General features: G+C 47.2%; 1 protein-coding gene across 1 annotated transcript; it reads right to left on the bottom strand.

Moving 5' to 3' along the window:
* Positions 1 to 478: 478 nt before the first annotated feature.
* FAM170B (family with sequence similarity 170 member B) lies at positions 479 to 2,746 on the bottom strand. The gene is made up of 2 exons (XM_032607392.1): positions 2,583 to 2,746; positions 479 to 1,236 (listed from the first exon to the last, which is right to left on the bottom strand). Exons 1-2 carry the CDS (start codon positions 2,692 to 2,694, stop codon positions 479 to 481), a joined length of 870 nt encoding a protein of 289 aa, XP_032463283.1. The 5' UTR covers positions 2,695 to 2,746.
* Positions 2,747 to 16,943: the final 14,197 nt, after the last annotated feature.

Here is a 16,943-nt window from a genome sequence, read left to right on the forward strand (position 1 = left end):
AGAAATGGCAATTTCCAGTGGGTCCAATAATATGATTCACTCAGTCATTGCCTTAAACTTTGAGTTATTCAAGTTTAATCCCATTAAAATAAGACATAGAACTAGGGCCTATGATGAGTTCCTAACAATGAAAAAATTAGGGCTGATGCTTCATTTGCAGTTGGCTCTCCTATGAGTCACGACCCACTAGACCCACCAGAAAAATTAAGAATTGCCTTGGCCACACGCTTGCGGGCTTCAGGTCTTGCACCCACCGTCAGAAACACTTGATTCGGGTTTTGAAATGGACTCTAGCTGAAACGCTGTGCCCTTTGGAGGGTGCGTTCCCCGTCCCTTCTCACGGCCCTCCCATCTCGGCACGCTTCCTTCCCCGGCCCTCATCCTCTCTCCTTGCACCCGTGGCTGTGGTCCTGATGGCCGGGAAAGGAGCAGCTGCGGTGCCGGAGGTGAGCGCAGGGTGGGGCACATCACCTCCAGCTCATTGCTTCTCTGACCGTGACTGTGACGGAAGCAACTTGACATGGGGTCTTGGACTTTCACTACTGTCCGAAGTGCTCTGTCCCTCCTCCTCTGGCTCTTGCTCCTGCACTTGGCCCCGGGCCCACCTTCTCTCCAGCAACTCCTCGTAAAAGATCTGGCAGCTGAAGCCCTCTTGGATGCCATACTGGGCGTGCTCCAGCAGCACCTCCAGCGTGGGGAAGACCCGGCAGCAGGCCACACACCGCAGCCCGTGGTTGGTGGTGACCAGCCAGTCCGGGGTGGCCCGCAGCTCCTGCAGGCAGCACTCCAGGGGCACCAGCAGCTCCGTGTCGTCCGGCTCTGGGCAGGTGTTGTTCTTGCCATCTTCCAGTTCCCAGCGCAGGTCGGTGTTGGAAGCCATCTCAAAGGAGGAGCCTTTCCGCCTCTGCCTCTTGATGAACTCTGCTTCGTGGATGCGGGGCTGCCGACTGACCGGCTCAAAGCCACAGTCGGTCTCCCAGGCCACGGCCACACCCTGCACCGTCTTCACATGGGTGTAGAAGGCGCACATGCTTTGCCGGGCAGTGTCCTCGCCACCACACGTGCTGGAAGAGCATGACTGGTCCTGGGAGTAGGACTGGTACTCAGAGGAGGGCCGGGACGATGGCGAGCTGCTCCAGCCCAGCATGCCCCGACCCTTGCCCGAGAAGTAGATGTCCTCCTCGTGGGGAACGGCCAGGCCGGGCCACGGAGACGGCTCCTCTCTCTTAGATGTCCCTGGGAGGTGGAAGGACATTTGCATCGGTGCTGAGGAATCCGTGCCACAACCCACCTCAGGTCTCTGAAAGGATGCAGGCTCCAGGGACCCCTGGGCAGGTACTTTCTGCTCCCTGTGCCTGTTTCCCCATAAAGTGGGGATGAAATGCCTTTCTCTTGGGGCGAGGATAAAGATCAAATGTATAAACAGATATATCTTAAAGTTATGGATGTGATGACGGGGATCAAATAATGTATGAATGTAATATCCAAGCACTTGACTAAACCCGAAAAGGCCATCAACTGCTGAATGCAGACTGTGGGACACCTACCCACACAGGGCAATCCTCTTTGTTGATAAGAAGGAATAAACTACTGTTACATGCAAAACATGGATGAGTCTCTAATGCCTTCTGCTAAATGAAAGAACTCAGGGTAAAAAGGTCATAGAGTATTTGATCCCATTTAGATGACATTTTGGAAAAGGCAAAACTATAGGGAGACAGAACAGAACAGGGGTTACCTGAAGCTAAGGGCGGCAGGGGAACTGACCGTAAAGGGTCACTAAGAACTTTTAGAGGGTGATGAAAATATTCTGCATCATGATCTTTGTGGTGGTTAAACAAATGTGCACGTGTCAGAATTCTTCAAACTGTACACAAAATCGGTGAGGTTTGTGTATTTAAATCACAGCTCAATAAAGCCAGTTTAGGAAGCCAGACTTGGGAAGTGCTTTGGCCAGGCCACTCAGCCCAACCTTCCCCTTGGCATTTGTAACATGTCTCGTCTTCCCCCAGGGGCATCTCACCCTTTCCTTGAACATCCATTGGATCCCGTCACCGTATAAGTGCTAAGTGCTTGCCACATTTTAACTCATTTAATATTAAAAAAAAAATCCTAAGAAATTCCATTGTTATGATTTTTGACAAATTAAGAAACTGAGGCACAGAGCATTGAAATGACTGATGGAGCCGGAGCTGGTGCCGGTCACTCAGTCCCAAGAGCCGGTGTGACCCTTAGGTGCTGCCCATGGTCATTTCAAATTGATGTTCTAGATTAACTTTAGTCTATTTATTATAAAGGAATTTTTTACATCACTGCTGAAATCACAGAACTGACATGTCAATTCTGTTTTTTTCAAAGCACATTAAAATACATGACTAACATTTCAGGATTTCATCCTCATACCTTCTGAAATCACCTCATGTGCTCACAACAGCGGCCTCAGTCAGACCCATGTCCATTTTTATGGTCAACAAAGCACTTTGGTGACAGCACCAAGGGGCGATCTGGTGCCCTCCCCTCCCCACCCCCTCCAGGACCACCCTCTCAGGGACACATCAGCCACACCCCTTCTTTCGACCTACATGACCAGTGCACTTCCACGCTCTCCTCCACGGACCCTGGGCCGGCCAGGCTGAGGATGGTCCCGTCCGTTGGTGACTGTTCTCCCCTATGGTCCGTGAAGTGACGCTTCATGATGACAACAGTGCCCAGGGACTCAGAGCTCCAGCTGTTGGGTGAGAGTTGGCTCGGGCAGTGCTGAAGCCCTGCGCTGGCCCCAGGCCGAGTGGCCTCTAGGCATCCATGGTCACTAGGCTCCTGGCTTTATTCTGTGACCTCATCAGTGACACTGGTCTGTTCTGTGACCCATGGCAAGGACACAGACCCAGCCAGGATGCCAAGAGAGGCTCCCCACCAGGATCTCATTCCCTGTCGGGACCTTTCCTGCTTTGTGTATTGTCAGGGACTCAAACATAAAGCACAGACACACACACGTATAAACACATGTACACACAAATAGACACAAACACCTAAACACACACACATAGACACTTACACACATGTGAACACATGTATACTCATACCGACACACACATAATCACTCAGGCGCACATACACTCAAACATACATAAACACACATTTAAACATGAAGAAACATACACACTCACACATACAAATTCAGACCATATTCACTTAACCACATACATGCTCACACACGTACTATCATCACCCAACATCAAAGTGGGCCTACCGTGAACTGTGGCAGCAGCAGATGACCTGAAATCTTGCCTCCCCCGCATTACTCCAGAGTCGCCACTGCTGCCTCATTAGGGCTCTTGGAGCTCCGTGGCCTGCGTCCCCAGGCACCTCCTCAAGTCTCCCCTCTCTGTGCTCACCCTCGCTCAGCTCCAGCGACTCAAACATACCAGGGGTGCTCCTGCCTCTGGGCTTTGCATTTGCCCTACCTTCTGCCAGGAGTGCCCTCCCCTAGGGCCCGCATGGCTCACTCTGTCACTGCAATCTCTGCTGAAACAGCACCTATCAGAGCCACCTAGCATCCATCACCCTCAGACTCTATAACATATGCATGTATATACATAACAACTTCCCTGCATTCATCTGCTTCTTCCTAAATGTCAGCTCCAGGAGGAGAGAGATGTCATTCATTTCCTCCTCTATATCCCTAGCATCTGGAATACACTGACACATTAACAAGCATTCTAGAGATAATTGTCAGATTAATAAATAAATAAATGATGAACACGTTGGACAGTATTTGGATGAGCTGACAGGGGCCTGCCTGCCTAGGGGAGCTGCCTTCTTTCTACCCCTCAGATCCCTGTAGCCCCAAGGCAGGCTGGTCCTTACCCCACAACTCGGAGTCCCCTCCTGCTTCTCCACCTGCACAAACCTCACTCCACACACAATCGCTCTGGCACATCTTCCAGCTTGCCGTCTCTCTCTGCTCCAGGATGTCTTAGGATTTGAAGACACTTCCTCCAAAACACTTCTCCCCATATTCCCCCAACCCCTGCTCAGTCTCACCAACTCGATTCCTCTGGATCTCAAATTCTCAACAGCTCAAAAGGTGATAGATTGAAAACAATCCCCATATCCTGAAAGCAACACCAACACCACCGGCACAGCCAGCATCCAGGAATATACTCCTCTCCAGAACTAGAAGCCACTATGTAAAGCAAAATACCACAGAGCTTTACTGGGCAATGGAAAGTCACACTTGCACCTACAAAGAGACAATGTTCCCTGGCAGGAAGAGGAAACACTGCAAATGTATTCTTTCTTGCCTAATAAATTAAGAGACTTGCCTTTACACAAGGGGTACTAGCACAAAAATTAAATCAATGGAAGACAAAGATAGTCCAGAAAAAGATCACATGACGTATTTGAATTTAAGAGATAAAGTAAATAACAAAAGTCTGGGAGAAAAAAAAATGATGCTGAAAACTTTTATTCACTTAAAAAAAAATCAACTTTGGTATCACCTCATATAAGACAACTAAGGCTATTTTTTATGGCTCTGGGGTTGCTTTTTAATTTAAAATGTTTAGAGAGAAAATATAAGTTAACATTTGTAATTATAGGGTGGCTTTTCTAAACTTAAATGTTATCAATCACAAGCACTGAGAATCTTTGTCATCTTTTTTATTATTTTTTTTAATTTTATTTTACTTATTTTTTTATACAGCAGGTTCTTCTTAGTCATCAATTTTATACACATCAGTGTATACATGTCAATGTTTTTTAATTTCATTGCTAAAGAAAACATCTCACTGTTTACATTTGCATTTCTCTGCTTTTCAGTAAAACTGAAATGAACAGTTCAGTAAAGGAAATGAACAGGCAATTCCCAGGAGAACAAGGGCAGATGGCTGATAAGCATATGAGAAGATGTTCAACCTAACACTAGGAAGGAAACTACAAATTAAAAACACATGCTATATAGTATATTGTTTTCACCCACAAGGCAAGCAAGAATTTCAAAGATGGACAGTTGCTAAGTGCTGGTGAGAACAAAAGGAAATGAACACATTTACACTCTACTGGTAAGTACATGACTTGCCTCTCTCAAAGGAAATTTGGTAGCACCCATTATAATTCAAAGTGGGCTCTTTTAGGGCTTCCCTGGTGGTGTGGTGGTGAAGAATCCACCGGCCAGTGCAAGCGACACAGGTTCGAGCCCTGGTCTGGGAAGTTGCCACATGCCACGGAGCAACTAAGCTCATGCCCCACTACTACTGAGCGTGCGCTTTAGAGCCCACGAGCCACAACTACTGAGCCTGTGTGCCTAGAGCCCGTGCTCTGCAACAAGAGAAGCCAATGCAATGAGAAGCCTGTGCACCAACGAACAGTAGCCCCTGCTTTCTGCAACTAGAGAAAGCCTGCGGTGCAGCAATGAAGACCCACTTCAGCCAAATAAAGATGCTGATAAATAAATATTTAAAAAAAAAAAAGTGGGCTCTTTCAACTCAGCAATTTACTTAACACCTCCTTCCTGGGAAACGTTCACATTTTGTGTATGTGGGTGAAATAGCACATCGAGAAATATTTATTACAGTATTATCCATACTAGAAAATAAAAGGAAACTTTTCAAAGATCCATCAAAATAAAGAAGTAGTTAAATAAATTACAACATAACCAAACTGTGGAATACTATACTGCGATAAAGAGATCTACATGTACTAATAAGTAAATCCATGTTAAGTGAAAAAAACAAGATGTAAGGGAATTCCACTTACATAAAAACTAAATATGTATCCCCTCCCCCAAAAGCCCTAAATCGAGTCTATACTGTCTATGAATGCAAAGGCACAGAGGAGATAATCACACCTCACTGGGAACAGTGGTGATCTCAGGGAAAGGGAAAAAATTAGGAGGGGCTATGGGAGATTGTAGGTCTTTTCCAAAAATGACCACACCAATGCTCCCATCCCATGTGATCTTCTTACAGTGTGAAGTTGACAGTCCTCCATCAAGAGACAGGGTCCCTCTTCCTGAACCAGAGTGGACCTTTTAACTACCTCCCCCAACAGAATGCAGAGGAGTGAGGCTTGGAGACTTTCAATGCTAGGTCATAAAAGACAATATGACTTCCTCTGGGTTCCTTCTCTGTCTCTCTCTCTCTCTCCACTCTCCTTTGGACTCAGCCACCACATTGTAAGGAAGCCCAGGCCACATAGAGGTGTTCCAGCCAACAGTTCCGGCAAAGGTCCTAGCCAGCCATCAGACATGTGAATGAACCAGCCTTCAGATGATTCCAACTTGCAGCCTTTGAATCTTCCAGCTGGGGCCCCAGGCATCTCAGGGCAGAGGTAAGCCACCACCTCTGAATTCAGCCATCTCCTGCGTGAATTCCTGACCCTCAGAAACTGTGAGCATAGATTCACACACTGATTTGGGGGCAAACTGTTACTCAGCCATAGTAATTCAGCAGACTTTGATTTTCAATGCAATGTTTAAGTATGTTCTAGTGAGACAGCTCACCGACCAGCGTCTGGACTGCAGTGCACCATCCTGGCCCAGCTGAGCGCTGTGGCTCCCCCAGCACTACTTGGGAGGAAGGCTCCCACCACCCACTGTCCATTTACCCACTTGTTCAACCCCAGTATGCAGGTATAACAGCTTCAAAGTTGTTAGCCCTTGGGAAACTACTTTACCAACTAGAGTACAGTGTTTACACACAGTTCCTTTTGCCTTTAGCCTTACAGTTTCTAGTTGAAAACACCATTTTCCAAAGTTACTTGGGTCAGTTCCTTTTTGCCCCAGAATGTGCACACGTTCCTTCTAACCCTCTCAACAATCCCACCAGGGAGACACAATTAACCACATATTCAGAGGGAGGTAGAGACACCAAGGGGTTAGATGAAGTACAGGCAGGAGATAGGAGGGTGGGGTGCTGACCCCTCACCCCAGAGGCAGGGCTGCTTTGTCAGACTGTCCGATGCTGTTCCCCCCCACCCCCGGCTGCTGCGCAGGGGCGGCTTAGAGCAAAGCCCCGCCGAAGTGTGCCACTGTCCTTCACTTTCATGTGGGCTCTGGGCTGCTTGCAGCCACAAGAAGGTCCTCTGTCCCAGCCCTGCTTCCTGCTCCAAGCAGATGTTTAGCCAAGGCCACCCATACAGGGTTTCTGCCCTCCCTGGGGAAGAGCAGGGGTGGGGGTGTTATGGCCCAGACCCACCCAGCCCCCTACGTCCCAGCCCCCTCAGTTTTCCAGCTGGGTCTCCAGCCTCGCCAAGAACTTCATGCTCCACTGCTGAAGCCGGCAGGGTTGGTGTGCAAAACCCCAAAAGGACCAACGCAGCACTTTCTCGGAGCTCTGACTCCTGGCCAACTCATCTCACACATCACATGTGAGTCTTAAACCTCATCAAGAAGGCCTGGAGGATTTTCCAGTCTCCACTTTTCTTCCAAAACCTCCTCTTCTCAGCACCACCCCCCCACTTATTTTTTTCTTAGCTGAGAAGAAGCTAACAGGAAATGAACCAGCCACGGCCCCAGCAGGAAGCAGAGATGCCACCTCTTTCTTCCCTTCACTTCTAACTGCAGAGATGGGCTTGTGCCACAATCTAGGCTACAGGGAGAATCAGATCATTCATCCCAGAGCCGATGAGCCTCCAGAAATAGCCTGTCCACTTGGCCAAGGAGCCTGATGTTACCTGGGGTGGTGCACCGGTCGCAGCATTTCTACGGCTGAGCCGCTGTGTAAAGTGTTTAAAGTGGGCAGCACTCCTCTCTTCACACTAGCAAATAGGGCCCCCTGAGGGGACACCAGCCACCTTGTCGCTGCCTCGCTCAAAAAACTCCTATTATCAGACTTAACACCGAGGGAGGTGGGGAAGTGGTGAGTTGCCTTAGATGCTGCGGGCCAGGTATAGGGCGACCTCCAGCCTGGGAGTCCGTCCCACTGAAAGCCTATTCCCAGGAATTATTGACGGCCTCAGCCTGTGCTAACTCTGCAGAGGAAGTGCCAGAAGATAAGTTGAGGATCAGAGTAGGGAAGTATCATCTTTCGAGTTCATTTTCTGTTGCTTCTTGTCACTATTTAAAAAGAAGTGAGTCAGTGGACCGCATGAGGGAAAACCCAGCCACAGAGAAATATAATACGAAGAGTTCTCCCCAAGCAAACGGAGAAGGGAGTTTTGCTTTTGTTTTCCTTCAGACTTAATAACAGGCTGCTGCTTCTCTGTGGTTTGTTTGGAACTGTCTCAGGGTTTTGACCTTAACCTCAGGACGCCCACACAAATAGCCTAGGACTTCTCTGTCATCAGGGAGCAGGGTGAGGGACACCTGTGCAGGGCCCTCAGGCATGTCCTTGGCTGTGCTCCAGGCCCCAGAGCCCCAACCTGGCCCAGAGCCCCTCCACCCCAGCTCTGGCTCCATGGAACTGCAAAGGTTCAACGAGATTTTTGGATTCAGAAGTGTCTTTTTCCAACTTGTGTTTCCTTGGAAAGGTGACCTCAGCTGGGAGGAAGGACATCCCAGCTGAAGGCCACGCATGTGACCCAGGAGCTCTAGGATCGCAGCTGCTGGTCTCTCCCCCTTGAATGTTCTTAGAGAGCCATGCGGAGAGCTCTGGGGAAAGGGCTGAGTCTTCCTTCTCTCTTATGTCCAAAATGTCCTGGCCATAGGTCACCCTGGACCCAGCTCTGAGGACATCAGCTGCTACCTCGTACTGAGTGAACCTTCTGGAAGCATGGCTCCCACCTGGAGGGGGAGATCCCAGGACCCTAAAGACCAACAGTGAGTTAGCACAGTTTCTAAACGTGCTGGGCTTACCCCCATGCAGCCTTCAGCCAACATCCAAGGTATTTGCACGCCTGCTGAAAAGCAGCTCATGGATCGCCAGAGCAGAACTAGGATGATTTATTTTTATCCCCATAATCAGAACGGCTATTGCAGACTCTCGTCTTAAGACTGGCTTTTCCTATCCCAGTCCTTCAGGGAAAGTGGCTCTTTTCTAAGATGATGCAGTTGCTTATTGGATGGTAGAGGTGTCCCAGGGGAACCCAGCCACTGTCTCTCCCCAACCTACCACCCAAAGCCTTGCAGCTGATCCCATGCCTTCTTCCGGGAATGCAGTGGCGGTAAGGTGGGGGATTTCTGGGAAGGCTGGATCAGGCTGCGTGAAATTACCACAGGAAAGTTCCCAAGAAAGGAACCCAAGGCCGAGACTTAGGGGCCGCCACGTGAGGCAGCCCATTGAGCCACACCCGTTGCTGCTGGCTGACCCCCGCAGGGCGGTGAGACTGGTTCCAGCTCCCCCTCCACAGTGGGGTTTGTGTCTGTGTGTTTTCAGTGTACAAACCCTGCCTTCCTTGATTAAAACTGATTCCTAAGTATTTTATTCTTTTGGATGCTGTGTAAATGGATCTGTTTTCTTAATGTCTTCTTCAGATTGTTCATTACTGTTGTACAGAAATATGACTTTTTAAAATTCAATTTTGCTGAATTTGCATATTAATTCAAACAGGTTTTTTTGGGGTGTGTGGATTCTTTAGGGTTTTTGATACGTAAGATCATGTCATCTGCAAATAGAGCTAGTTTTACTTCTTTTTCAATTTGGACACATTTTATTGCTTTTCCTTGCCTAACTGCTCTAGCAAGAACTTGAGTATTCTGTTGAATTGAAAGCTGGCATCCTTGTCTTATTCCTTATCTTCAGGGAAAGCGTTCAGCCTTTTACCATCGAGAACATCGCTGGCTTTTGTATAGGGCCTTTTTCATGTTGTGGAAGTTCCCTTCTAATCCTAGTTTACTGAGTGCTTTTATCATGAAAGGATGTTGATTTTTGTGGATTGCTTTTTCTGCATCAATTGACATGATTACGTCCCTTCATTCTATTTATGTGATGCATTACACTGTTTGATTTTTCAAATGTTGAACCACCCTTGCCTTCCCAGGTTAAATCCCATTTGGCTTTGCTGCGGTAGGCAGGCTGCTTCATGTGATCAGCATGTCCAGGTGGGTGAAGTGGAGGATCTCAGGGTCAAGGAGGCAGGACCGGGCTCTAGCACGCCCACAAGTGCACAGGGAATGGGCAGAAAACAGCGAGATCAGTGCGCCTCCTACCTGTCACCTGAACCAGCCAGCATCCTTGGCGCTATGAGCACCAATCCTGGGGAGGAAAGAGAAACCCCGCCAGTGTTGGTGAGAAGGAGCTCAGCGCTGATTCACTTCACAAGGGGACAGACAGCTCTCCTAAGATGCCATCCCAAGTCCACTCTGGCTGTCAGAAATTCAACAAATATGATAAAGATTGGAGGGGAGCATACATGAATTTTTTATTATTTGCAAGAGAAGACTAAAAGGATCTGCATATTATTTAAATTTTGAGTTATAGTTTTTTTTGTATTTTTTTTTTGTTTTTTTTTTTTGTGGTATATGGGCCTCTCACTGCTGTGGCCTCTCCTGTTGCGGAGCACAGGCTCCGGACGCGCAGGCTCAGCGGCCATGGCTCACGGGCCCAGCCGCTCCACGGCATGTGGGATCTTCCTGGACCGGGGCACAAACCCGTGTCCCCTGCATCGGCAGGCGGACTCTCAACCTCTGCGCCACCAGAGAAGCCCTGAGTTATAGTTTTAAATGATTCCCTAAAACTTGAAGATAACCCAGCAAATATATTATTACTTTGTTAGCTACAACACATAATAGACTATTGACATAGCACAAATTCACAGGCAGTGGTGCATGACAGTGAAATAGCGTTGTAGAGACCCCAAAATAACGTTTCATATTATTTACCTGCCTTTGTGAAAGAAGTATGACTAGCTCGTATTTGGACCACAATGTATACACAAATTCAGGTCAGCTTTTTGGAAAATGACGGGCCACGAACACTAGTAATGTGAGAAGAAGCAGTCACACTGTAGGATCCACCACCCAACGCACACAAATTAAATTGATCACAATAAACCCAAACAAAGATAATTAAAAGGCAAGAATGGCAGCAACTGAAAACGGATCTCTCAAGACTCAGTGATGAGGTTCTGGAAACAAAGCCTGCTTCTCCCACATTGCTGGGTTTCTCTCTGCACCAGACGTATGCCGGAGAAGCTTGGCAGCCCTGCATGAGAGCCAAACGTCTTAGCAGGACCCCAGACCTCAGTCCTTGCACAGCCTAATGTTGGACTATTTTAATATATAAATGCCAAACCTTTGGAACCTTAAATAATCCAGATTGCCAGTTTGTTTTGCCCACAGCCAAATGTAAAAACTGAAGTCAGCATAACCAGGCATTATGCCTCCAGAAAGATGGAAAAGTGACTTGCATTTTTAATGAGTTCCCAGCCAAGAGGGGCATCCAGTGGTGTGCTGGGGCCACCTAGGACTGGCTAAGGAAAGCCAATTAATAAATCTTTCAAAAATTTTTGCAAGCCAATTGTGAAACATAGCCATTATTGCAATTAAAATCTTATAAACTTCCAATTAAATAGATTATATTATACACAAAAGTAATAAATATTCAGAACTCATCAATTCCTAACTATTTTACTACATTTCATGACACACTGGCAGCTTGTAAGAGGGCTTGGAGGGTGGATTTACACCATGGTAATTGGCAAAGGCTACAGTCAAGGCCTTTCCTACCACCCCTACCCCCACCCCAGACCCCACCACCACCCCAGGGAGGGAGCAGGTTGTTAAACATTTACCGTTGCACCACTGGAGGCTCCTACATTCAGTTAGTGGAGCCCACAGTTCTGGCTGGGAAAACAAGCCCTTTAGGCAAATTTCCCCCAGTAATTCTAACTTTCTGGGAGTTTCCACAATAGAGGCGGTTTCTTAATCCTTCAGGGAAGTGCTCAGACCCTCCCACCTGCATGTGGGTCACAGTGTAGGAAAAGCACTTACTCCCACCATCATTTTATGATTCTCACAGCGACCTAGACATGTGGGCAAAGGAGTATCCTTTCCCTATCAACATGAAGAAACAGCCGTGGAGCAGTGGGTGCGGTTTCCTGGGGTCACACAGCCTGTGGGAGGGGAATTCAGCTTCCTTAGCTAGATCAGATGGACACATTTTAGCTTTCAAAAAAAGAATTAAATAAACACAAGGTCCAGAACCGGTATACTGGTTAGAAATATTAATTGAAACAAATGTTCTGCCAATATGTAGCAACAACTTTAAACCTGTGATACCCTCAGTCTCAGCAATCTCGCTTCTAGAACTTTATCTTTGAGGAAGTTAACAGTATGCCAAGATTTCTCCGGCCTATTTTCAATACGGTGTTATTTATACGCACAAACTCAGAAGCAACCAGTGTCTCAAGCAAGGAGGTTCAATTGATTGGGTTACATCAACCTCACCTGGGAATTTGTTAGAAATGCAGATTCTTGGGTTCCACCCCAGTACCTCCAGCCATTTGGGTTTAAATAAGCCCTCTGTGTGATTGATTCAGATGCCTGCTAGAGTTTGAGAATAAAATATGGGACAACCAAAAAAGGGATGCAATGCAGTTCATGAAGAGCTCAGGAAAATATGTTCCCAATATAGGAAGTACAGCCATATACAATTGACCCTTGAACACATTGGGGGGGGGGCACCCATCCTGCACAAGTTAAAAATAGGTCAGCCCTCCATATCCGAGGTTCCTCATCCACAGATTCAACCTACTGCAGTACTTACTATTGGAAAAAATCCACGTATAAGTGGACTTTCATAATTCAAACCCGTGTTGTTCAAGGGTCCAATGTACCATACGATCCCAGTTATGGAAACCTAGTATATGTATATATATGCACGCTCACATATGTAAAGTCTGGAATGATACATACCAAAAAGTGAGCAACATTTATCTTTGGAAAAGGGGTTCTCCCATCATTTTGCTTACCCTTATTTTCTAATTTTTGTACAATAAACATGTAAGAAAATAAGCAATAAATTACTTCTAGTTTTATTTAAATATTAATGATTTTTTTAAAAATACTAAATTAAAAAATATTTATATATATATTATATATATATGTATATATACACACACATATGCTCACAAGTAAGATTTTGCAAAACTCCACACTTCCTGCCCATCCATCCCCAGGATGCTCCATACCAGGTCCCGTGGGCACGTACCTCACTCCAGTACCTCGGGACAGGTGTCAGAAGGCAGCAGCGTTTGGCTCACTGGGCGCAGGAAATGCGGCTGGGGCAAAGGGCAGAAACCTGGCCCTATCTACACAAGGATAAAATAAACTGGCTACAGAGAAGCCCGTGGGAAAGACATGACATGTGTTTGCAAGGAAACATAAACAAGGACGAATGAAAACAGAAAAGTGGCTCAGTGAGAGACTGATCAAAGCCAGCTGGGCAAGCAGGCCCTGACTTCAGGGAAGAGGGCAGCTGTAGGCGGGCTGGGGGATGGCTGGGCGGGGTCGGGCCTGGGGGCAGGGCCGGGCAGCCTCTCTAGCCACGCATCGCCTGAGGGGGTGAGAGAGGGGAAATTGCGTATGACTGGGCTTCAGGCATTTTGAGACCTGAATTAGCTGTTCCAGTCACTTGGATGGGAGGAAGGATCACCCAGATTCTGTCTTCTCATCCCCAAGTTCATAAACAGAAAAGAATCAGTATCTATCTACCACCAGCCATGTGCCCGGCACAGAGGAAGGCATTTCATCATGTCTTCTCATCCTTATGATGGTCCCAGAGAACCCCCAGGCCCTTCCACTCCTGCCAATTTGCCTGTCTAACTTGCCCAAGGTCAAGTAGCTGCTGAGCTGTGAACCAGGTGTCCAAACTAGGACCCGCGCGCATTGGCAGAGCACAGGCTTGCCCTATCACAGAAAGCCGGGTTGTCATTGGCGACCACCAGAGTCCTGCCAGTGCCTTCCCCATCTCCCTTCCCACCCCCTCTGGACACCTGCCCCTGCCCACAGTTCCTCCACCCACCTGCCATCCACCAGTCCTGAGCAACTGAGCCCCTTAAAGAGCTAGTGTGAGCCTCAGCCTTGGCATCATTTCCATCTTGCAAAGGCTAAGGCAGCTTTACAATGTTTATTTTCAATTGTGCCAGGCAAATGCTAAGACATGTTGTAAATTATCATTAATTTGAAGAGATGTTTCCCTTTGAGAGGCAAAATGCCTAGCTGATTTCATGAACAATAGCTGAAGCTTAGAAGTTACACTACACTTAAGTTTTCTCTTGTCCTTGGCCTAAATCTGACCTTTTGTTCCTCCCACTCATTGCTTTCAGAGCTCAGACATAGGATCCCCACTCACAATGGGGGAGGAGGTGGAGGGGCTCCCTCAGGACCAGGTGATGTCTAAGAGCATGACCGGCCCCCAGCTGCAGGGCTCAGTCAGCTCCTGTCACCACCCTGGGATTGTGCCCATTCCTCGTCCCCCTTCTCACCCCTCTTCCCTCATCTGGGTGAGTCATTGCCATCCTCATTTAAGAAGTTGATGAAAAGAGATGATTTTAGCCTGCTTGAGGCCAAGTCATGCCCATCTTGGCTGGCACTCATTTTTCTTTATCCGTACGTCAAGGGTTTTACATGGCTCAACTTCTGATAAAGCTTCTTTAGATATTATTTCCTCTGAAAAGCTTTCATTTGCTTGGAAAAAACTCTCTTTCTTTGAGGGCAAACTCCCTTCCCACCATTCTGCTCATCTGCCCACCTCCCTCTCTGGGGAAGTGGAGTCCACCCCTCTGCCTGGAATTTCTTGGGGACCAGGGGAGGCACCCGCAATTCAGGTGCACAAAAACCCTCCACATGGTCCTCTACAACACTGATGGTTCTTTTAGGGATGAGCCATTAATAAATGCACAGCCACCATGACAAGTTGAGAAGGTCTGGGTTCTGTGCCTTCCGTCACTTCAGAGATTCCTATACTGAAGGCCTGTTCCATATGAGTCCATCCAACTGATGGAAATAACAGCCATCATCTCTACGCTAGCTACTCCTCCCAAACCGGAGAACAGACATCAGTGTAGCCCTGCCCCTCCTCCTGCTTACTCTACCTCTCCTGACACCCACAGGTCCCCCTCAGCCTGACTCAGCCCATACCCGCAGCTGTCCTCACAGCATCCCCACCCTCTGCCTCACCAGCCTCACCAGGCACTGGGCTGTCCTGTCCCCTACTCTTATTTTTACCATGTTGCTGCCCTTGCTGCCAAAGTGGTTTCACAGTTCATTCTGTCTGCTCCCCTACCCGAGGACTCTCTTGGCCAAGACCACTGGAGGCCACCCTCTCAGGCTGGCAGAAACAGCATTTATTTCTCTTACTCTCTCCCAGGGCAGTCTGGCATCGGAGCCAAGTCTGAGGTGCAAACGAGGACAGAGGTCAGAGAGGGATGTGCTTCCATTGCGATATCTGGGTCCAGCAGCCTTGGAGACCAGGCTCCCCAAAATACTAAGGGATGATACTATTATACACAGTACTGCCGCTCAGATCATCTCACACTGGCCATGCCACACGTACGCTACATTTTTAGGAATAAGAATTGTATCTGCCCTAGAGAAATTCTCATGTCTGTGCCAAAAGAATATGCACAAGAATTTTCATTCTTCCTCTTCCCCTCCTCCTCCTCCTCCTCCAAATTCTTCCTCTCTTTCTCCTTTTTCTTTTCCCCTAAATGCTTGTAATTGCTTTGACGTTTTCCATCCCACCTTTTTTTCTTTTTTTGCGGTACGCGGACCTCTCACTGTTGTGGCCTCTCCCGTTGCGGAGCACAGGCTCTGGACACATAGGCCCAGCGGCCATGGCTCACGGGCCCAGCCGCTCCGCGGCATGTGGGATCTTCCCGGACCGGGGCACGAACCTGTGTCCCCTGCATCGGCAGGTGGACTCTCAACAACTGCACCACCAGGGAAGCCCCCCACCATGTTTTTTATTCTAGGAGCTCTTCCTGAATTTACGTTACACAAATTCAGTACTATATTTTTCTATCATTGCTGAGAATTAATCAATATTCTATTGATATATTATGTCCCTGAACAATATAATGCTTTCATATCTGTCTCCCATACAACCTCCCATATTGAGATCATGTGGGATTTCAATGTACACGAATGGCAATGTATAGTAATTTTTAAAATAATCCTGACTTATTTAAATTTAAATTTTACCGGTTTCTTTACTCACTGCTACTTCTTTTATCTCACACATTCCTCTTAAATTCATTTTTCATTTTGCTGAAGTTCATCTTCCAGTCATTTTTTTCAGAAAGAATTTTGGGGTAGTAAATTTTCTGAGTTTTTGAGGTTTTTTTTCCTTTTCACTTGAATGATAGTTTGTTTGGGAAGAGAATACTATGGTGCATAATCATATCCCCTGAGAATTTTGAAAACATTTTTGCTTCTTTATCTTCTTTCATTCAGTTCTGCCAATGAGAAGTCTAATTTTGGTCAAAGTCCCATTTTTTATAGGTCATTTGCTTTTCTTTGTTCTTGGTACTCTCAAATTTTACTTTGATTTTGCTGTATATAATTGGTTTTGCATTTGTCTCGCTACATTCTTCCTTTTAAGCTGTGTTCTAGTATCTTTCTGCAACTTTGGTCAATTTTATTCCCTCTCTTTTGATATGTCCCTGTTTTTGTTCTGTTTGCTCTTCCCTTCCAGAACACCTGGTAAATGAGTAGGACTTCTGGATCTTTCCTTCATGACTCTGAACTTCTATTTCACATAATCGCTTACCGTCTTTCTGCAACTACTTTCATGAAAGAGAAAACAGACTTCACAAATCCAGACAACCGAACGGCAGGATACTGTGTATCACAGACTTCCTGACCCTCCTCCCACGCAGCCTAAGCCTGGGCACGGTGATTGTTTTGCCCTTTCTTAGCTTTGCCGTGGTCTTTTATACTCCTGGTTATTGGCACACCAGGTTCCAGAATGCTCTGCCCTCCTCCCCGACTCATAAACTCCTCACGTCCAGGCCTGAATGACTTCGCCGCAGTCTGCATACACAGCCTGGGAGACTTCTTTGTC

Source organism: Phocoena sinus, chromosome 16 (genome assembly GCF_008692025.1).
Source record: "Phocoena sinus isolate mPhoSin1 chromosome 16, mPhoSin1.pri, whole genome shotgun sequence".
Taxonomy (NCBI): Eukaryota; Metazoa; Chordata; class Mammalia; order Artiodactyla; family Phocoenidae; genus Phocoena; species Phocoena sinus.